At 39.1% G+C, this 23,884-nt stretch overlaps 1 protein-coding gene across 6 annotated transcripts in view; it reads right to left on the bottom strand.

The window, feature by feature from the left end:
• Positions 1–23,884, bottom strand: part of cnksr2a (connector enhancer of kinase suppressor of Ras 2a) — a 496,755-nt gene that overhangs the window by 253,893 nt on the left and 218,978 nt on the right. For 5 of the 6 annotated variants that reach the window (XM_072584887.1, XM_072584893.1, XM_072584891.1 and 2 more), the window contains exon 8: positions 2,671–2,739. The exons of the other annotated variant lie outside the window; for it this stretch is intronic. In XM_072584887.1, coding sequence (XP_072440988.1) covers positions 2,671–2,739 — 69 coding nt within the window. The remainder of the gene's footprint in view (positions 1–2,670; positions 2,740–23,884) is intronic. 6 annotated transcript variants of the gene reach the window in all.

Genomic DNA, 23,884 nt, shown 5'->3' with positions numbered 1-23,884 from the left:
AAACGATCCTGTATATACACTCCAAGAATTCCTCCTCTCCAGTAGGGTTTGTAATTTAATTGTCCAATTTTTATGCGGATTGAAGTCACCTGTAATTACAGATGTTCCTTTATTGCATGTGTCTCTAATTTCTTGTTTAATGCTATATCCAAAATCACCCCTACAGTTTGGATCTCCAAATATAATCCATCACTAATGCTTTTTTTGTTTGCATTATCATTTGTTCTGGATACTGTTTTCTTTTTAAACCTTATACTAATGTTTGTATGAATATTTGATGTTGTGTTTTGTTACTTTACTCTAAGTAAATAAGTAATAACATTTCTTGAACTAGAGATTTATGACCAACTAATAGAATCAGGGTAAGGATCGGACCCATTGTATTTGTTTCACTCTTGACTCATTCTTGCCATGTGGAGTGACAATACTTGAACTACATTTTCAAATTGCAGTTATTGTAATTTAATATTGTTCCCACCTCTACATCAACTCTTCCAAATGGACTCCCATATATTTACAATCCTTTCTGGTCAGAAGGCAGTTTTGTTTATTTACAAATATCTTCTCCTAATTCATCACTGGCACTTCCCTGGGTGTACAGCTAAAGGGATGCTCTGCCCAGTGTTGTCAACCTCAGGAATAGTCAGAGGATTCCGGTTTATTCAGTCTGAAAGTTTAACTTTCATTCAAGACAGTGAAGCCCCATTACAGGATACCATTTCACAACATAATAGTAGGAACACTGTTCTTGTTAATAATCATGTCATTATTTTTAAAAAGTCATTGCTGATTAATTTCATAACCTGTAACAGATTAACAAACCTCACATATACTAAAAATCCAACGCTAATTAGCTGACACAACCAAACCATTACACATCAGGTCTATGATTCAAATTGCCTTACGATTTCATTACAATTGACACAAAACAAACCGAATTAATCCTTCAATCTTTTCACAAATTCATCACAAGATTTTTATAATTCTCTGTGCTCCACCTTTCAACTGAGCCTGAATTGCGTGAAGCACAGAGGGATTTGGGGAGGGAGGTGGGGTTGTCCAAGTTAGATCCACAAAGTTAACATTCAGGTGCTGAGGCTAATAGGGAAGGCAACCGAATGGTTAGCCTTCAGTTCAAAAGGAATAGAGTATTAAAAACACTGAGGTCTTACTAAAACTGTACAAGGCACTAGCCAAACCAAAGCTGGAACATCATCAAAGGAAAGACACATTGGCATTGACAGTCTAAAGATGACTCATTAGTGACAATGTGTATGGAGGGATTTTCTTATGAGGAGAGGTAGAATAGTTGGGCTTATATTCATTTGAGTTTAGAAGAATGTGTGAAAATAATTGAAATATATAAGATTCTTAGGTACTTGAAAATGTAGGCGAAGAAAGAGTAGGTGCAGAAAGAATAGATGCAGAATGGCAAGATGCAGAATGGGTAGACGCAGACAGGGTAGATGCCGACAGGGTTGACGCCGACAGGGTAGACGCTGACAGGGTAGACGCTGACAGGGTAGACGCCGACTGGGTAGACGCCGACTGGGTAGACACCGCCAGGGTAGGTGCTGAATGGGTAGACATAGAAAGGTTGTTTCCCTATGTGAGAGGGTCTAGGATCAGACAACTCAATCACATAATAAAGGGTTGACCACTTAATACAGAGGTATGGGTGAACTTGCTCTCTCTGTGAAATTCTAGAAGAGAACAGAGAGCTATTGAGGCTGGGTCATTAAGTATAGTCAAGGTTGAGAACTACAAATTTTTACTTGTTAAGGAGATAAAGGGTTATGGGAAAAAGATGAAATTGGAGCTGAGGATGATCAGATTCACCATGATTTCACTGAATGATGGAGCTGACTCGATGTGTTGAATGTTGAATACCTACTTCTGCTCCCACGCTGAATGGTCTTATAGTATTTTCTCATTTACCTGTACTTCAAAACTTGTAATGTTGTGTTCTCTTTCAAATCAAAGTCATTTGTCATTAGATGCCAAAATAGTTTTTTTTTCATTTTGGCTACGTCTTTATTCAATTCATGACTCACCTGGAAAAGCTTTGGCTGCTGTTTGGAACTCTATATGCTTGGCTAAATGTTAGCCTGTGATGTTATAGCAGATTTGACAAGAGGAAAGGTCCATAAAGGAACAAAAGGATGGTCAACTGGTCCCAGCTTGCACACAGTGGGAGGGCATGGATAGGGTAGACAGGAATAGACTTCTCTCCTTGGTGGACTGACCAATGACCGGGAGGCATAGATTTATGGTAAATGGGAGCTGAGGAAAGGTTTTTGAGGGTGGTGTGCCTCTGGAACTTACTGCTTGAAAGCATGGAAGAGGCAGAAACCTTCATAACACTAAAGGAGTCTTTAAATGTGCCCTTGTAATGCCAAGGCATACAAGGCCATGAGTCAAATGCTGGAAAATGGGTTTAGAATGCTTGCTCTTGATTGGCACAGACTTGATGGGCTGAAGAGCCTTTATATTGTGTTGTAGATTCAGTGACAGTACCTGTGATCTGCCATCAACTGATAAATCTCATTGGTTTTCAAAGAGTGCAAATGTGACAAAAGTCAGTTATGAGAATCAGTGTGTCATTCTTCACTGGCTTGACAAATCCTACCTCCGAAAAAAAATCCCATCAAGCCTTTGTGTGACACGTACCACAGTTTGATGATTGACCTGAATCACTTCATCCCCAGCGTGGATTTTCTTGCACCGATCTGCAGGAGACTTTACAAAAGGAGGGAAAAAAAGGGAGACCCAGATGAAAAAAATAAAAGCATCATCAAACAAAATGTGCAACATTTACTCACTTCATTAAACATTTCTCCATGCCCTCTTTCTTTTAAAACAATGCAGAAATGATATTCCCTGTGGCTAAACTAACATAGAGTGAAGACAACACCACAATATTTCATCCACTTAATGTTTCATTTGTGTTGTTAATTAAATTGTAGTTCGGTTAATTGCTGTTCAATATCTAAATGCAGTTGTACGTTACAAAATAGAGGACAATCATCTTCTGCAGCACTGCAAACCAATTTTCGAAGGTGTCTGGTTTCAAGTATTACTTGATCTATTCAATTTCAGCTTATGCACTGCACAACACTGCAGATGGACACTTACAAACAAAGCGTTGAATAGGATTCCTAACATAACAAACTACTGCAGATCTTTTTTGCCACTAGGGAAATGGAAATACTTGTAAGGATACACACAAGCATTCAGACATTTTACATTACTCTGTGTGCAGTCTTTATTGTTTGTTAAATGTAGTTCCACAAAATTGCCAGCTATTCAGCCCTTTGCGTCTGCTCTACCAATCAAAATAATTGTGGCTGATCCAACTCAGTACCCTATTCCCACTTTCTCCCCATATCTGTTGATCTCTTTAGCCCCAGAAACTACATCCAACACCTTCTTGAATTCAATCTTTTGGCCTCAACCACTTTCTGTGTCAGAGAATTCCACAGGCTCGTCACTCTCTGGTGGAATGTAAATTGAATAAAAATCTGGGATTGAGTCTAATGAAGACCCATGAAACCAGTGTTGGTTATCATAAAAACTGATCTTGTTCACTGATGTTCTTTCAGGAAGGCAATCTGCCATTCTTCACTGGTTTGTCCTATATACAATGCCAGTCCCACAGCAATATGGAGCAGGGAGTTGTGCAAGAGTTGGTGGGAGGGTGAAAGGAGTTGAGGATACCCCTCTCCCTCTCCTTTCACCAATCTTGCCAGTTGGGCAGCTGATGAAAAAGCTAGCAGAATGAACACCTCTCTTTACTCACAAGCTTCACACAGGAGGAATCAGGTCTCATTGAGCAGCTGATTAGGCCAACGTTCTTCGGTGCCAAAAAAGACGTGTGAGCATTTTAAAGGGCTCATGCACCATTAGAGATCAATCTGGGCTCCATGGCAGCCATTGTTATGTCAGAGTTTGTGACAAAATCTCATCTGATGACCCCACTGGCTGTTGTGATTTGCAGTTTGGGAATCCCTTGATTATTCCATATTCATGTCTTCACTCTGATTCTTCAATTTGTAAACGTCTTCATTCTTGCTGAGTCATGCATGCCATTGACACATTTTCACAGTCATAGTCTCAAACACTAGAGTGCCTGTGAGTCAGAGGCTGTCATTCTCAACCAGAGGTATGTCATCACCTTTATCATCACCCTGTTACGTAAGATGAACTTTTCTTGCAAATTACTGAGTCAATCTCAACATATTCTTCACTTCTCCCAGATGAATTCACACACACTGACATTTATAATGAGTGAATAAATGGCCTGATGGCTGGTTAAACATCAATTAATCATCATTGAGTCATACAGCACGTACAATCCTTTGACCCATTTTGTCCATGTCAATGTCGCCCACTCAGTCCCCTTCCCTATCTTTTAACAATCCCATTTTAAATGTTTCCTTAACAAATTGCTATCTGTTTCTTTACAGAACACATAATGAATCCTGTTGGTTGTCAATTTTTCTTTCAAAACGTGTTCTCACAATGGGGGCAATATCAATGAGGCAGCATCTGTTGCCTTTCCCCAGCCATCCTGCAAAGGCAGACATTCATTGTCTTAAATTGCTGCAGTGTTTGTAAAGATCAACCCTCCCCTGATAAATATCAGACAGGGAATTGCAGGACACTGTCAATATAAGAATGGCAGTGCATATCCAAATCAGGAAGTAGTGCGTTTCAGATGCGATGACATTACATTAACATTGTTAATCTTTGCACTGCTGGAATAGGTAGCTGGGTCAATAAACCTTACTGAGACCACCTTGTAAATAGTACACTGTAACGACTGAGCGCTGGTATTGGATGTTGGATATTGAGTCTGAAGGCACTGGCTGTCAGGTGAAGTACTCCACCTTGCATCGCATTCTTTTTTATTATTTGAATATTCTTATGACTACATCCATCTTAGCTAGCATTCATCACATGACTCGCCTCAAACTTGTATAGTGCAGAGATGTTTTGAGTAATCAGAAAGTTTACTTGGTACAGTGTACCAGTTTCCATTGTGTACGACTCTTGCAGGTATAATATTGAGATAGCTGCTCTAGGTCAATGACTTTAAGAAAAAGATTGCAGCAACTCAACCATGATGCTGTTATCAAACATCCTTGCTGAATGCAGCTCTCTGTCACAATGTAGTTGCAAACTTGTTAGCATAGGGTGCACTGTAGTGAGGGCTTTCAAGCTATGTCCACTTTCTATAAACCATCATTTTTATCTAACTATAGCATTTTACAAAAATACCTTGTTTCAAGTAGTAGATGTTTCTGGAAATTACCACAAGATAGTGGTTGAAAACAAAAAGTGCTGGAGATCACAGTGGGTCAGGCAGCATTCGTGGAGAGAAATCAAGCTAATGTTTCAAGTCTGGATGACTCTTCATCATTTGCTTCTCCAATATAGTGGTTACTGAATTCAATATATCAACTCATTTATTCCTATCTCTCTCTACTCTTTCTCACCAGACTGCCTACTTAGAACGCGTTTCTCCTGTTTTCTGCCTTTATCTCTTACTCTGTGTTTCAGTCCTTTGACACTTGTAATTTGAAATTGATGCATGGCTCTATTTCATATCTCCTCATAGTTTTTTGTAAGCTCTTCGATAGTTGTTCCTGGCAGCAAGTACCAACTTTTTCAGCCCTCAGCCAGGCTCTTGTCTTGGTAGGTCTATGCAAATAGAAAATCTGTTATGGGAGTCCTGCCTAACTGACATGTCCTTTGCTTCTCCTTGGACATGATGCTCATTTTACTCTGTTACTGCTTGAGAAAGAGATCTGTGCTGCAGTGGAAAAGCCACGGCAAGGAAAGAAGTACAGATTTTCAGAAGAACTCTATCTAGACAATAGACAATAGACAATAGACAATAGATGCAGGAGTAGGCCATTCAGCCCTTCGAGCCTGCACCGCCATTCAATATGATCATGGCTGATCATTCCCAATCAGTATCCTGTTCCAGCCTTATCTCCATAACCCTTGACTCCACTATCTTTAAGAGCTCTATCCAATTCTTTCTTAAATGAATCCAGAGACTGGGCCTCCACTGCCCTCTGGGGCAGAGCATTCCACACAGCCACCACTCTCTGGGTGAAGTAGTTTCTCCTCATCTCTGTCCTAAATGGTCTACCCCGTATTTTTAAGTTGTGTCCTCTGGTTCGGCACTCCCCCATCAGCGGAAATATGTTTCCTCCTGCCAGAGTGTCCAATCCTTTCATAATCCTATACGTTTCAATCAGATCCCCTCTCAGTCTTCTAAACTCAAGGGTATACAAGCCCAGTTGCTTCAGTCTTTCCGTGTAAGGCAATCCTGCCATTCCAGGAATTGACCTCGTGAACCTACGCTGCACTCCCTCAATAGCCAGAATGTCTTTCCTCAAATTTGGAGACCAGAACTGTACACAGTACTCCAGGTGTGGTCTCACCAGGGCCCTGTACAGCTGCAGAAGCACCTCTTTGCTTCTATGATCAATTCATCTTGTTATGAAGGCCAGCATGCTATTAGCCTTCTTCACGACCTGCTGTACCTGCATGCTTGCCTTCATTGACTGGTGGACAAGAACACCCAGATCTCTCTGAACAGCCCCTTTACCTAATTTGATACCATTGAGGTAGTAATCTGCCTTCCTGTTCTTGCCACCAAAGTGGATAACCAGACATTTATCCACATTAAACTGCATCTGCCATGCATCTGCCCACTCACCCAACTTGCCCAGGTCACCCTGTAATCTCCTAACATCCTCATCACATTTCACCCTACCACCCAGCTTTGTATCATCAGCAAATTTGCTAATGTTATTGCTGATACCATCTTCTATATCATTTACATATATTGTAAAAAGCTGCGGTCCCAGCACGGATCCCTGCGGTACCCCACTGGTCACTGCCTGCCATTCCGAAATGGAGCCGTTAATCATTACCCTTTGTTTCCTATTAGCCAACCAATTCTCTATCCAATCTAGTACTTTGCCCCCAATACCGTGCGCCCTAATTTTACTCACTAACCTCTTGTGTGGGACTTTATCAAAAGCTTTCTGAAAGTCCAGGTACACTACATCCACTGGATCTCCCACGTCCATCTTCCGAGTTACATCCTCAAAAAATTCAAGAAGATTAGTCAAGCATGATTTCCCCTTCATAAATCCATGCTGACTCTGTCCTATCCTGTTACTATTATCCAGATGTGTCGTAATTTCATCCTTTATAATAGACTCCAGCATCTTTCCCACCACTGAGGTCAGACTAACTGGTCTATAATTTCCTGCTTTCTCCCGCCCACCCTTTGGAGGCTACTGCTACCTGCAGTGGGTCGGATTTCATTGCAAATTCTTATACAAGCTGGTACCATGTCAAATTTAGTAGGCAGTATTATATAATGCCTCCCCACACCTATAATAGAGCACCTATGTTGCTCAACCACATGACGATTTAAGAAACCTGTAACCTATAAATTTTCAGAGATGGTTGAAAAATTTGATTTTTGTTTGTGTTTTTACCATTACTTCCTCTTGCATCGTAGACTCAAAGAATGGTTACAGTGCAGAAGAAAATTCAACTTGCCTAGCTTACCCACCTTTTCCCCACAATCCTACAAATCTTCTCTCTTCAGGAGCTTACCAAATTCCCTTTTGAAAAGCCCGATTTAATCTACATCCACCACACTCTCAGGCGGTGTAATTCACATTTGAACTATTCATTGCATGTAAAAAATGTTTTTCCTAATATCCCTGTTGGGTGCTTCTGTTGATCACTTTCAATCTGATACATGACCCTTCAGCCAATGTGATCTTTCTTTTTACTTACTTTGTCTCGCCGTGCTTCAGAATTTGGATTCTTCCAACAAATCTCCTTTCAGCCTTATTTAAGAATGACAACCCTAGATTCTCCAATCTATCCTGTTCATTAAGTTGCTCATTTTTTGCAACCATTCTCTTTCCTGCACCCTTTCGAATGCCTCCACATTGTGCCTAGAATTTGGAATAATGCTTTTGGGGATGAACTAGACCTTTCTAATAAAACATCATAATTTCTTTGCTTTTGTCCTCTTTGCCTCTGTTTATAAAGTCCACAATCCTTATACTTTCTTTACCATAGTCCCACCTGACCCAGAGGTGTCTAATAACATGTGAACAGATTGATTGAAAAGTGTCTGCTGTCATAAATAGCAATTACATGATCCTATGCTTACTTTCTTCCTTCTATATGTCAGTGTAGTGATATAAAAATTCTTTGCATTCTTCTACTCCAAGACAATTTTCCAGAACGATTCAAAATTGTGAAATATCTTAGTTCCCTCGGTTTTATTTTCCTACGACAATCTTCAGACTTTTATAACTAAAACTGGCTATCAGGTTTCCTTAGTTGCTGCCTGATGTACCTCATGCCTTTTATCCCTAATACATGGTGTCATCCTCAGCCCAATTGACTTTAGTTCTGTTCATGAAAAATCTATAATGCTTGACACAAGTCTGATATAAAATGAGTTCTTAGGAAGACAGGGGAGATCAGTTTGAAACAATGAAAGTTGATTGCATAACAGTCAAAAGGCCAGTCAAGAAGATATTGGAGTGACAGCAGCAATATCAAAATCTTTTTCAAGCTCTGCTTGAAGTCAAAGAACCACAAAGAACTGCAGAGAGTAATAATGAATTCTTCAGGCTAGAGTCAAGTGGACTCCATGTCATGCAATGGATACTGTGCAGCAAGTTTACACTTCAAGACTTGCTAATAATGAATCATGCAATTGCAATGCCTAAAAGTGGATGCATACTGTGAAGAAAGCTCGACTGGTCACAAACCTAACAGCTACAGTGCCGATCTTAATGCAGGAACAATATAGGTCAGTGAGCAGAGGGGTAACGGGCAATGGGTGAGTGGGACTTGGTATAAGTTGTACAGCTTCAGATGACATCAAGGTTACAGCAAGTGTAATGGAGGGCACCAGTAAAGAATGGGTTTGACTTGTCAACTATTCAGGTAACAGAAACGTGGCTATGGCAGGAAAGAAGTGAATGTACCTCTGCTAGAAAACTCTTTATCACATTTGGGTGGATTGCAGACAACAAGAATTTTAAGTAAGATGCGTGGAGCAAGTAAAAAGCCCAAAGGAGGGAGAACTGCCAGAGAAGTAAAGGGACAGACCAGGGTGAGATATAGGTGATAACAATCACACAGCCCCTCCCATAGTCTTGCGCACCTGGTGGTAACGTCAGGCTTCATAATTCACTAATATTCTTTACAAAAGGTATTCATTTCACTAAAGAGCAACTAATCAGCAACTACCACGAATGCATCCAATCAAACATCCGTCATAAATTTATTTAAAACAGATTTAAATTAGATTATTTTTAAAATTACCCCTTATTTATCCAACTCATGTTCAAATTTTGCCAACAAATTATTCTATAAACAAACGATTTCTTCCTCCTTCTTCAGTGTTATCTTTCTTCACCCTCTCGTATGGTGCTCGATGCTACAGAGTAACTGATCATTCCCAGCAGCCTGCGATCACCACCAACTCTACCACAGATGCCAACTGTAGACTCCCTCTTTGCTCTAACGCAAAAGTTTTATCTCATCTGAAGCTGATCTCTGTCAACTTATCAGATATCCTAACTAAAAGTTACATATGCTTTCTTGGCACTCTGGATTTTGAATGTCCTTCAGCTTGATGATCCGTGCCTAGATGCTGGAATTTCAACTACTGCAGATAAACTACTCATGGCATCGTGAGATACGTTGTGGAGTTGTGGTTTTCACACTGGTGTGGTACGATATTCCAGTCTCAGGCAGAATAACATGGGAGTACAATTCTAATTGTTTTAAATTCATTTACAAGATGCAAGGGTTAGGTCAGCATGTGTTGCTAACTCTCATTGCTTTAGAGAAGGTGGTGGTGAGCTGCTTCAATTGCTCAGTCCATTTGGTGTAAGGACACCCACAGTGTTGGTAGGAAGAGAGTTTCAGGATTTTAACCGAGCAACAGTAAAGGAACAGCTATATACTTCTAAGTCAATATGTTGAGTGGCTTGGAAGAGATCTTGCATGTAGTAGTGTTTCCATATATTTGCTACCCTTATCCTTTTAAGTGGATAAGGTTTGGAAGATCTTCTTAAAGGAGTCTTAGACAGTTGCTGCAGGGATTCTGGTATATACCATGCACTGCTACCAGTCTGCTGCAGGAGTAAATATTTAAGTTCAAGATCACAAGAATGTTGTATTCTTTTCCAAAACAACTTATCCTTATTTATTGAACTTAAATTTTTGTTAAGAACGAGAGTATTCATATTCTGAACATTGTATCTATGAAAGCTGGAATCTTTCAGGTTCAATTAAATATACAATAGTTTTTCTCTTATTACCATAATGTACTGCTCCAATAATTTTGTTACATTAAAGTGATAGGAAACCTGCTGTTGGATCTAGGCAGGGTAACATCAGATTCCACCCATGTTCTATTACGAAACCTGAGCACACAATCTAGGTTGACAGTCAAATGTATGACTGAAGGTCATATTTTCCAGGTAAACGGGTGAAATGAGACCATCTCATCCTAATGCAGCAAATAAAATGGATACAAACACAGAGCACAAAACGTAACCCAGAGTCTTTGTTAGCATTTATTCTTCAATTGCCACTACATGTCACTCAATTCCATGCTGCTTCTGAAACTATGCATGTAAATCTTTTTCCATGTTTGTCTATGTAATGACAGTGAAATTTAAAAATAACCCAGTGGCTATGGGGATGTTTAAAATTTAGGAAACATTATTGGAAGTAAATTGTTTGATTCTTTGAATATGCTCTGCTATTCATAATAATTATTGTTAAGCTTCTACTTCAACGCTTGCTTCCCACACCAGCCCCATTTTCTTCAATCTCTTTGGTGTATAAAAATCTCGGAACATTAAACTAAGGTCCAACTCTCAATTTTTTATCTCACTCATATAATCACGATCAACTATGTTCTTGTTCTCTTCAGTGACGGTATTTAAGTAGTAATCTGGGAGGTATGCTCAGAGTCTTGTTTCTTGGTTGATGTAAGAAATCAATGGTGTTGCATTTTTTGTCCAGAATAGCCTCTCCACCCTATTCGTTCCTCAACTGGCACACATCGTTTCAGGTTTCCTACATTATTGAACCTATGAGCTCAATCAAGACAAACATTTTTTGTTTAATTTCAGAATTCTTTCCCATGGCTTGTTCTCATGCTTGTGTGAGCCTGGTATCATGTTCTTACTGATGCTAATGTCATTGACACACGCACAATGGAAGAATGATTCAATTACTCACCTTAGGTACATGAAAGATTCTAAAATGAAGGATAAAGAAAATACACTGAAGAGACAAAGAAAGAAGATTGCATCATTGTGTCATTGGCAAAATCTAAAGCAGCATTTAATTTGGAAAGTATTTCAGCTCCAGCAGGTTGAAACATAACTTATTCATGTGTGTGGTTAATTTGTAGCATTCTCTTTGTAGAACCTTAGCATACAAGTATTTAGATACACATTTCTATTGTACACAATCACTGGGGATTTAACTCATCTGTTGAGTTCACTAATTATGTCATGAAACTATTTGCACTGCGATTCTGTATTTTAATTTATCTTGCAAGGTGAGTGGTATCATTTAATTAGGTTCAAGTACTGGCATTTCGTTAACAAAGACTTTGTGCACAAAAACCTTACTGTACAAAAAAAAAACATTAAGCTTCTTGTTTTCCTTCAGGCATAGGATCCACAGTCAATACCCATTTCAACAATGGAGCCTTTCACTATTCTTGATCGTCAATGCTGCCAGTTGAACATTCGTGCTGATAACAGGACTGATACTCCTGTGTTGGTCATTCACTGAGATGATACAGTGCTCCTTCTATGTTGCTACCAAAGCATACTATCGGTTTAATTGATGCAGTTCTGAGGTTTTAATTATTTTGTAGGCTTTCATGGCCCTTGCAGCCTACAGTTGTCACACTAGTTATGATATCCAACTTCAGATGCATAATTTTCATTAAAACTCAAAAGTATGTGTTCCCAAGACAGGAGATAGGATGCTGCTACACAATCATGTTGCATGGAAACAGATCCTTCGGTCCAGTCAGTGCTGAACATAATCGCAAACTAAAATAGTCCCACTTGCCTGCTCCTGGCCCATATCCCTCTCTTTCCTACTCGTGTACTTATCTAAGTGTCTTTTAAACATTGCAACTTTTAAATTGGCCTCTGTAATTTATCTTTGCTTGCACAGATGCACCCGTAAAACAGCTGTAACATGGAACAGGAAAAGAATTTTCAAGCTATGATCCTCCTACAAATCATTTGTTGAAAACCTATGTTTCTCTGTAGTTATACTTGAAAACACAGTGCAATTAATAGAAGACAGTGATTTATCTACTAACAAGTTCTTGCAAGCTGTTATCATATATAGATAATTATATGAATGTATGTGGGTTGGGGCAGGTTCTGTCAGTTCAACTAAATTCAGAGTGCAAAAGGCATTAATAATGATCTGTGTATCCATTTCATGAATTTTGATATCACACTGTAGAAGAGAAACTGTCAAGAATGTGGACTCATTCAGTTGGCTTTTTAAAAAATAGGTTTCTTGAAGGCATTTGCCAAGGTGATGGTCAGTGATTGACAGGCAGACTTATGAACGTTGACAATTTCTTACCCTGATTTTGTGCATGTGCAATGGTGCTCCACTAAGCCATGGGCAGCCATAAAACGTATTGATCATAAGCGGAGATTTAGTCAGTTAACCCCCTTAAACCCTGTATCTTCCATTCAATTAAATCATTGCTCATTTGTCCCTCACCTCCATCTACCTGCCTTTGATCCATATCTCTTGATACACTTTCCTGACAAAAATTCATCAAGCTTAATCTATTAATCATGATTTGGTTTTCTTGCTGCTAAACCATAAAATACAATTTTCTAAATTAATAGCAATTAAGTAAAATCCTTGAAAATACTTTTGATGGTGATGGTACACTTCCTGGTCTCAAATGTGTCATCTAATATTAAAACGTCCCCTGTTTTTCCAAAAAAAAACACTTGAAACAAATGATTAGTGTCTTCTCCTGAGTTTCCAATGCCTTGCAGATTTTAACCATTGTATGGCCATGCCATGTATTGCAATAGTAAATGAGAATTACAGAGTCATCTCTTTCTGACTATCGCTGATTCTACCTTGTAGATCATCTCATATCTAATTACACTATTATACAATTCACCAAAGAGAAATAGTGTAAAGAAATTTAATAAATATTTGATATGTGACATATTAGTGAAAAGTTCCAATTGATCTTTGTAACGCCTTTTGTTTCCTCGAATTTGCTCTTGCCAACAGAAAATACAGGAAATACTCAGTAGGTCTGCCAGCATCTGTGCAAAGAAACAGAGCTAACATTTTGAGTTGAATATGACTCTTCTGCTGAGTATTTCTAACACAAAGTGAAATTTTATCACTTCGGTTTTAGTTATCTTTTTAATCAGTCTCATCTAAATTTCTGCCAATGTGACCATTACAAGGCAGCTGTTGGCAAGAGTGGTTTAGGTGATCTTGAGTTAGTAAAGCATTTTGGTTCATGTAATTGTGTCTTTTCAATTGCACACACTGCATACATGGTTTGTTTGACAGCTTTAAAGGTTAAGTAAAACTTTTAAACTTGGTTATATGAACAGAGTATAATATTTTTCTTGGAACAAGAATCATAGAATTCCTACAGAGTGGAAAGAGGCCATTCAGCCTATCAGGTTGCACCAACCCGCTGATAAGCATCCCACCCAGAGCCACCCCTTACCCTATCCTCATAACCCTACATTCACCATGGCTAATCCACCTAGCCTGCGCATCCCCGGACATTTCAGGGCAAGTTAGCATTGCTAATCCATCTAACCTGCACTCCTTGGGACTGGGAGGAAACCACAGCACCTGGAGGAAATCCACACAGGCATGGGGAGAATGTGCACTCTCCACAGTCATTCAGGGCTCGAATCAAACCTGGGTCCTTGGCGCAGTGACGCAGCAGTGCTAACCACTGAGCCACTGTGCCGCCATGTCTGCCCACCAACCATGTATTTGGAAAAGCTTTTAATAGCAACCTGACTTGGTCAATTAACTGTATCTGTTGAACAAAGCATTAATATTTTGAAAAGAACATTCAGAACTTCTGCTCAAAATATTGTCCTTCACTGGTTTAGTATTTATGGGAATGTAAGTTGAATTGGCTTTATTGATAAGAGGATGTAATATTGTTTATTCAACTTCTCAATATCTAAAAGTATGTAACACTTGTTCACCCAATGAATTTTTAGTTCCTGGGCCTTTGGGAATAATATGTGGATAGCTGTTTGGCCTACCTGACCCCCACTACGGGATGTGGTGACATCCAATTACCCTCATCTTAAGCAAATGGAAAGAGTTAATTTGATCCCTTTCCAAATAATGTATAGGTCATCTTCTGAATTAGCTCAGTCTTTTGTGGCATGATTTTAGCTAGACTCCTGCGGCATAATTCTTCTCAGGCATGGTCACTTGAGAGAGAGGCGAAGAAAGGTATTACCTGTGCTGACCAATTTGAAGTAACCCTGGGGCTTGTGGGATAAGAAACACAGTTATTAAGTATTCACAAAATATTCTTCGTTCATAAATAATGGCTGATTGCACGTTGGCAGATCAACTGCTAGCGTGAGGACCCCATGATATAAGTTAACAATTTTGAACTCTGAATTCAATAATGGGGTTTTACACCTCAAATAAGGATAAACGTACATTGTGCTTTAATTTTTCTACTTGTCAAATTGCAATATGCTTGAAACATTCTCATAGCACATCAGCTTCACATTACTTCTAAACATCTAAAATATTTTCTCTGTAACACAGAGGAACAACTGAACACTCCAATTTCAGTCATTTTCTTCTGCATCAATAGCAAAAAGACTCGGCTCTCAAATTTTCACTCTAGTAAATAATAGTGATTTCCAAGCTGAAGAAATCCAAGTGGTTTAGCAGGTAAACTCTATACTATCAATATGCAGTCTTCACTCTGGCACCATGCAGTGTTTTAGTGGGAGTAGTGAAGAACAGAGCTCATGAAGCCATTGTGTTAAAAAAAAAGCATTACCAGCCAAACCCTCCTTATAAATCAAAGTCAAAAGAAAGATGGAAAACTGAAGCTATATTTTGTGCATCTTAACTATAGATTGCAGTCTGGCACCAAACCAGCATACTTTCATTTTATGGAAGATAGCATTGCTTTGTACAGCATGTACTGTACTTCTTTTGAAACAAGTAATTGGATTGCACACTGCAAACAAAAATCCAGAAATCTATCACATCTGTAATGACAACTCCCTTGAAAGGTTGCCCAATCGTGTCTTATATTTCAGTCTTTTCATTCAACTTTAATATATCCCCAATGAATATAAACTATTTCAAAGATAATAAACATCAAAATATCTCAAGTTGTTGAGTGAATTAACATTTTGAATATTTCCTTCTAATCACGTAACAGACTATAAATGAATATTATTTGAAAACTTAATAAAATGTCAAGGATAAGTAACAACCTTTGATGTTGAAGAAACATGCTGACAGGTCACTTAAAATGGTAATTTTCTGTATGAACTTTCATTTATTGCCAAACAATGCATAAAATGGCAACATATTTAGAGCTTTTCCTTACTGGCTTGACAGTTTGTGGTAATCAATTTAAAACACGGTTTAGATTAGGGTTTAAAAATCTTTACCCGATGACAAGGTAAAATAGAAGGCTGGAAACAGTGAATTGACTGACTACATCGATTTTGAACACTGCAAAATTAAAAGCAATGTATTATAAAATAATTAAAGTAAATCTGGAAGCAGAATTAATCAGCATCAAATAACAAATATAATTAATAAAAATTAGACATCTTCATTTTAGCTTTCAGTAGCCACGTTGCTTTTTGAGCCATTGATTTAATTCAAAATTAAACCAGCGACCTACAAAACAGATCCCTTTTCCAAATAGAAATAATTCTCCAAGAAAGAATTCAGATAAATTCCACCTGTTTTATCTGAAAGATTACTTTAAACAAATTTATTCTGCGTGGGTGAGTGGCAAACTTTGTCATTAAGTTTACACATTCCCCCTTCCAGGAAACCTGAGGCCATTCCAAACTCTGTTGCTCATATTCTAACTTACTCCAACTTCCATGTACCCTCAGCATTGTCTTCACTGACCTAACATTGGCTGTTGGGTGATAGAAAAGGCTAGATATTAAAATTCCATCCTAGTTTTTAAATCCCTCCATGGGATGCAAAAAAGGAACATTTGTGTCTTTGTTGCTAATTAACTGAAAGCCAACATGACGGTGGTGCAAGCTAAAGGAATGTTAGCCTTTATTGCAAGAAGATTTGTGTACAGGAGTAGTGATGTCGTGCTTCAATTGTATACGAGCTTGATTAGACTGCACCTAGAGCACTGTGTGCAGTTTGGATCTCTTTATCTCAGGAAAGATATTCTTGCCATAAAGAGTCTGCTACAACGGTTTACCAAATCTGTTCCTGGGAGGGCGGGATTGTCCTATGAAGATCTACTCAGCAAACCAGGACTGATTCTCTAAAGTTTCAAAAGAGAGAGATGATCTCAGTGAAATTAACAAAATAGTTCAAGGGTTACACAGGGTAGATGCAGGTTAGATATTTCCTCTGGTTGAGGAGTTGGGAACAGGGGCCACAATTTAAAAATAAGGGAGAATGCCACTTAGGAGATTAGGAGAAGTTTTTTTTAACTCAGAGGTTTGTGAACATGTGGAATTCTCTCCCGCAGAGGACAATGGAGGCTCAGTTTAAAATGGAAATTGGTAAATTTATAGGGATGGGGTGGGTAAAAGGTATATAAATGTTTGATTAGCTATGATCATATTGAATGGCAGGACAGGCTTGACAGTCTGAATGATCTATTTCTGTTCTCATGTGCATCTCTTCCTATCTCTACAGTCACCTCTAGTCCTTCAGCCTGACAAAATATCTTGATTTTATTTGCTCTAGTATTGGCGGTCAGCTTTTCAATCCCCTCCTGAATATTCTCCATCTCCCATTCCACCTTTAAGATGCTCCTTAAACCTGCCACTTTGCCCAAGTGTTTGATTACCTGCCCAAATACGTGACTTGACGTTAAATCTTGTGATGCACCTTGGGAGGTTAACTATTTCCAAGGTACCAAACAAATGCAAGTTTCAGTTGAAATGCTGCGATGACGCCAGAATAGTCAACGTGCCTAATTAATGACATTTTGAGTCCTCTCTGCCCGATCACGAGTATTGATGGGAAAAGGCCTCCTATTTGAATGTTTGGGAAGATCCCACTCACCTTCTTCAATGGGCACTGAGATTGTGTAAAATGATTATTTTTCCCTGAAATGCCAATTGCCGGAAAATAAAATCAATAAAAAGCTGCCTGTACACTGGGGTTTAAATAATTTTCTTTCTTCTATCTTTAGTAGCAACTGTAATGGAGATTATTCACAGCTGGGTCTGTAATTCTATCTAATAAACAATCATTGTTAAACTACTGTGGTGAATCTTAAGTTGCTGTTAAGCTAATATTGATCAGAAGAAATGTAAAAGATACACATGATGTTTCAACTTTATATATTTCAGCTACAATTTCAATGCTATGCAGTTGCTCTTCCAAAGGGTCCTCCCTGACCCCTCGATTGAGCTCTCCTTGTCTTGGATCTCAAACTTTGGGATTCCTGAATCAAAATATTCTACGTATTGTTAATAGTCTACCCTGGCAATTTTCCGTTCAAACATAACGCCGTGACTAAGGGACCTCTCATCACAAGTGTGTTCTTACCAGGGAATAACTGCCTGGGCATACTTTTACATGAGGTTTTATCCCACAACTAAAACAGCTTGCAACTCACAGATGCATATTAAAGCCTGGTGGCATGGCGGAGCAGTTTTTCAATCTTTGCACGTCTTTCCACGTGCCATTTTTCTTCCATCTTCGAACTTCCAAATTTTTTTTTAAAAGGGAAATGCAAATTAAAAAATAAACAAAATTCATAATAGCGTGTTTAAATTGTTCTTTTAATGTTTTCTTTATCATTTTTACTTGATCCTTGAGCCTCCCTCAAGAATCAGAACTTCAACCACACAATTCTGTCTTTAAAATCGATCTGTTTGGACATGTCGCGACACACTCTGGGTGAGGTGAGACTTGAACTAAGAACTAAGAACTCCTGCTCAGAGATAAGAATGCTGTGACTGTACTTCAGAAGCCTTAAGCACACAGTGCTGCATTAGATGAGAACATTTTTCATTCTGTCTGCACATTCTGAGCATGTGCAATTGTTAGAATGTTCCAGAATGCAATCTGTGCATCTGCAAGTGCAGAGAAACAGAAGGATATCTCGCCTTTCTTATGAGGATATAAAACCTTCCTCTTTCAGAAATAAACCTCAAAGATGCTGGAAATGTAATTCTTGCTGTATTAAATTTAGGCAATTGATTAATTCATAGTAAGTATACTACACATATTTTGTCTATTCCAAATTTCTCTCAGAAAAACATATTCAGAAATTGTGAGCATCAATAGCTTTTATTGTGTAAGAAACCAAATTATAAAATATTCCTGATTACTTGTTGCTGCCTATAAAAAAAGTTTACTTTGGTAAAAATATTTTTGTTTCGGAAATCATTTCTATCATTTGTATATATATTTAGTTTAAAAACAATCCAATTCAAAGAGCCAAGGGCCAATAATTTATTGTATAAAACTTGGGTACCTCAGCATTTTGTGAGGAACAATTTGAAATAAATACCTATGTTAATAAAACGCTGTATAGATGCTGTATGACTCTATACGTGCACAAACCCATTTATAGCACACCGTTGGTACAAGCTTGCACAACAAGGATTTTGGCACTATCTGCTCACAATGCTTTTGTTCACTAACTTTATAAAGCAGAATATTTCATTCTTGAGAGCAATCTCGGAAAAATAGAAACAACTGATAATTATAAAGAGTCGTATAATAGGAAGACCTAACATGAGCAAAACATTGGAGGGAATGGGGAAAGAAAGCATACTTTTGCCTGGTTATGGGCATTACTACATAAGCTAGATATAGTGTCTGCTTCTAATTATTTGAAAGAAGGTGGTGGAGAGCTGCCTTCTTGACCCGCTGCCACCTCTGCAGTGTAGTTATATCCAAAGTGTGGTTAGGTTCCAGGATTTGGACCCTGCAACAGTGAAGGAAAGTTATTCTGTGCAAAGACAGGGTGGTGTGCAAACTGGATGAGGGACTTGCAGGGTGGTGGTGTTCCCATTCATCTGTTACTGTTGTGTTTCTATGTGGTGGAGGTCACAGGTTTGGAAGTTGCCTCATTGAGGCATTGTAGAGCACCTTACAAATGGTCCACATTGCTGCCACCATATATCAGTGATGAAGGCAGTGAATGGTGAAAGTGGTGGTTGGGATGTCAATCAAAAGGCTACATTGTTCTCAATGGTGTTAAGTTTCTTGAATGTTGTTGGCATCGCACACATTCTAGGTAAGAGGAAAGTATTGCATTACACTCCTGGCTTGTGCCTTGTAGATATTGGATAAATATTGGGGAGACAGAATATTAGCTTCGGCATTGGTTTGGCCACTATTGGAATACTGTGTGCAACTCTGGTCTCCCTGCTAAAGGAAGGATGTTTTGGAACTTGAAAGGGTTCAGGAAAGATTTTCAAGGATCTTGCCAGGATTGGAAGGCTGGAACTAAAGGCAGATGCTGAATAGGCTGGGGCTATTTTCCCTAGAGCATCAGAGGCTGAGGGCTGAGCTTACAGAGGTTTATGAAATCATGAGGGGCATGGATAGGGTAAGTAGACAAAGTGGGGGAGTCCAAAAAGAGAGCACATAGGTTTAGGACAAGAGGGGAAAGATTGTAAAAGGGAACTAAGGGGCAACTTTTTCACTCAGATGGTGGTGTGTGCATGGAATGAGCTGTCACAGGAAGTGGTGGAGGCTGATAAAATTACAACATTTAAAAGGCATCTGGATGGGTATATGAATAAGAAGGGTTTAGAGGGATATGGGCCAAGTGCTGGCTAATGGGACCAGATTAATTTAGGATGTCTGGTTGGCATGGACGAGTTGGACCAAAGTGTCTATTTCCATGCTGTACATCGCTATGACTCTAAGTGATCTCCTCTTGTAGCCATACAATTTATATGAGATGTCCAGTCCAGTTCAGTTTCTAGTCAATTGGTACCCTTAATATGTCATTTGTGATGGATTCAGTGATGGCAATGCCTTTGAACATTAAAGTTCAATGGCTAGATTTGCTCTTCTTGGAGTTGTGATGTGCAGGTGCCAGTGTTGGACAAAGTTAAAAATCACACAACACCAGGTTATAGTCCAACAACTTTATTTGAAAGTACAAGCTTTCAAAGCACTTCTCCTTTGTAAGGTAGCTAGTGCTTCTGTGGTACAAATGTTGCTTGTCACGTATCAGCCCAAGCATGGGTATTGTCCAGGTCTTGTTGCGCATTAACACAGACTGCTTCAGTGTCTGAGGAGTTGCGAATGGTGCTGAACATCCCCACTTCTGACCTAATGTTGAAGGGAAGGCCACTGATGAAGTAGCTGAAGATGGTTGATCCTAGGACACTATCCTAAGGAACTGGGGTCTTGTGTCCTGCCTCTGAGGCGAGAAGCATAGGTTCAAATCCCACCTGCTCCAGAGGTGCGTAATAACATCTCTGCACAGGTTGATTAGAAAGTATCTACCCCTGAGGAATTCCTGCAACAATCACCTCGGAATGAGATAATTGCCCTTCACTAAGGAAGCCATTTGTTTTGTACTAGGTATGACTTCAACCAATGGAGAAATTTCCTCCAATTCACATTGACTCTAATTTTGATAGAGTTCTTTGAAACTACATACAGGTAAAATAAGTCTTGATGTCAAGGGCAGTCACTCTCAACTCAACTCACAAATTCAGTTTTTTGACAAAGCCTCAACCAAGGCAGTAATGAGGTCAGAGCTGAGTGACCCCACCAGAACCCAAAGAGAGCATCAGTGAATAAGTTGTTGCTAAATGAGTGTGGCTTAATAAAACTGTTGCCATCCCTTCCATCACATTACTGATGATTGAGAGTTGACAAACAGGGTGGTAATTGGTCGGGTTGGATTTGTCTCAATTTTTGTGGAAAGGACATTTCTTGACAATTTTCCATTTTCTTGGGCAGATGTACAGGCACAATTTGGATAGAGGCATATGATTCAAGAAGAGCAAATGGAGTTCTCTCAGAGTCCTTGTCCTCCAAATAGCTTGGTTCCCATTAAATGTTCCGAAACCTGGGAACCTTCAATATTCCGAAATCTTCTCAGGTTTCCTCCCTTCTTCTGCTGAACTCATAAAATCTGGGTGCTCACTATCCTCTAGATTACACTTCCATTACTCCAAAGTCATATTGTCAATTCCTGGGTTCCTTTTCCAGGCAATTCTATGGTCCAGTATTTCTGGAACTCTGACAGCCCATTCTGAGTCTTCCAGACCTCAAGAACCTAATTCAAAGTACAATGAAACACTAAGACCACACCTCAAATGTCTCAGCTCTCAGGGACACCTAAAATGCTGACAGTAGCATGTCTATGACAGTGCTATATTCCTTAAGAACCCTGGGCTTATAAAACTTCAGATTCATTGTTAGCAATATTTAATAGTAGACGAAATACGTAGTTAATGAAGTGAGAATAAAAGCAATAACAGGTACAAATGTGCTGATATAATGTACTTTAGATATAGCACAGGTTGTTCTGCTATAACACGTGTTTTGTTAGTGCAAATTTGCTATAAAATGATTGAAGAATTGAGGACACTGTTTCTAAAGTGCTAAGTTTTAAAACATGTATTGGTTTGAACAGGATTCCAGCCCCATTAGTTTAAATGGTGCTGCTATCATGCAATTTTCTTCGAGCACGAGATTGCACGAGAATGGAACGACCGTGTTATCGCAGACGTGACTATAATATTAATAAGTTTGGGGCTGAAGTTTCTCTCTGCATAATTACTAACAGTACTTTCCTAATTTAGGGTGTCAGGCTCTCTGCTTCACTAGTTTCATAATTGTATTAAAAATAAAAATAATTGCCATTTTAATATTTTGTAATATAACTGTAAATTACTATAGTCACTGTCTTCCTTTTGCTTGAAAAGTCAGTCACAAATAAATGCCTATCTGTAATGGTAGTATATAATTATTCACCATGAATGAATGAGAAGACACTTGTTTGAATTGGAGAAAATTAGGTACCTACTGACAATGATTGACAACTGACTCGTGCATGTTGACTGAAATGTCGACAGAAAACCAGGGTTTAGCTGCTCCACTGCTCTTGTTCTTTGCTGCATACATTGGCAATATCTTGAATGCCTGGATACATAAAGCTCGACTCCAGGTCTTCAAGGGTGGCAAGATCTTTTGGAAATAGCATGCTATTCGCTCATCAAAAAAGGAGAATGCAAACACCAGATTTTCTTGACTGAAGATCTTGGTTAGAAAGATGAAATGAAGGAGAGTTAAGCTGTACCCTTGGGTGGCAGCAGGATCCCTCACATTAACATTCGTAACGCAATGCCGAGAAAGAGAGAGGTGAGATTCAGAGAGAGAGAGGTGAGAGAGAGGGAGAGGTGTGTGTGTGTGTGTGTGTGTGTGTGTGTGTGTGTGTGTGAGAGAGAGAGAGAGAGAGAGAGGTGAGAGATGAATGTCAAGATTCCATCTCTGAGAACATTGATACAGTGCAGGAAGAAGTTTCATGATCTCGCATGATTGGTCAGGGTTCGTGACTGTATCATCAAACCCACCCCTTACCAACTGCACTGGTGGCCTCAGTCACAATCCAGTTCAAAACAATCTCATGATTCACTCACCAGCAATCTCTATTCATCAGGACCCATACTTAACACTTATATACTTCACCTCACCCAGACACACTGCAGAGAGTCTAAAGTCCACATCTCTCACAACTCTGAGTTCAATAATTTTGGATCATAAATACTCCCCATTTTCAGAAAACAGACTTTTAAAATGATTCCTCCATTTATAATTAAATTTCCTCATAATCCATTTTTTGTTTCTTTTTTGTTTCAACACGAGCCCTTCTTGTCCCATCATCAGACTTTTTCAACTTCTTTCTTTCTAAGTTTTCACTTCTCACAGATCTTTGCATTTTTTTGTCTTTGCCTTTCTTTCTCCGCCTCTGTAACTGCTTCAAAAACTGCAGGTGTTTCTCACATGAAAGATCATCAACCTGCAATGTTATCTACTGTCAAAGGAACTCTGGTCATTTACTGCAGTGTGTCTTGTACACATGCTGCCACTGTGCATCAATGATGAAGGGGTGAATGTTAAAGGCGCTGGGTAGGATGCCAATCAAGCAGGCAGTTTTATCCCTGGATGTTGAACACCTTGAATGCTGTTGGAGTATTACCCATCCAGGCAAGTGGAGAGCATTCCACCACATTCCTGCCTTGTGCCTTTGGGGGACAGGTATTTGGAAGACAAGAGATGATTTGCTAACTGCCATATTTCTAGCCTCTGATCTGCTCATGTAACTATAGTTTTTATACAGCTGGTCCAATTGAATTTCTGGTCCAGAACACCTCCCAGAATCAGCAATCCACCATTGACTGTCATAAGGTGATGATTAGATTCTCTCTTGTTACAGATGATCATTGCTTGGCACTTATGTAGCATGTATGTTACTTGCTACTTATTAGCCTAAGTCAGGATATTATCCGGCTCTTGCTGCATTTGAATATGGACTCCTTCAGTATCTGAGGGAGGGAAAATGGTGCTG

This window comes from Chiloscyllium punctatum, chromosome 15 (genome assembly GCF_047496795.1).
Source record: "Chiloscyllium punctatum isolate Juve2018m chromosome 15, sChiPun1.3, whole genome shotgun sequence".
In the NCBI taxonomy this organism is placed as follows: domain Eukaryota; kingdom Metazoa; phylum Chordata; class Chondrichthyes; order Orectolobiformes; family Hemiscylliidae; genus Chiloscyllium; species Chiloscyllium punctatum.
This window is presented reverse-complemented; position numbering and strand designations above follow the sequence as displayed.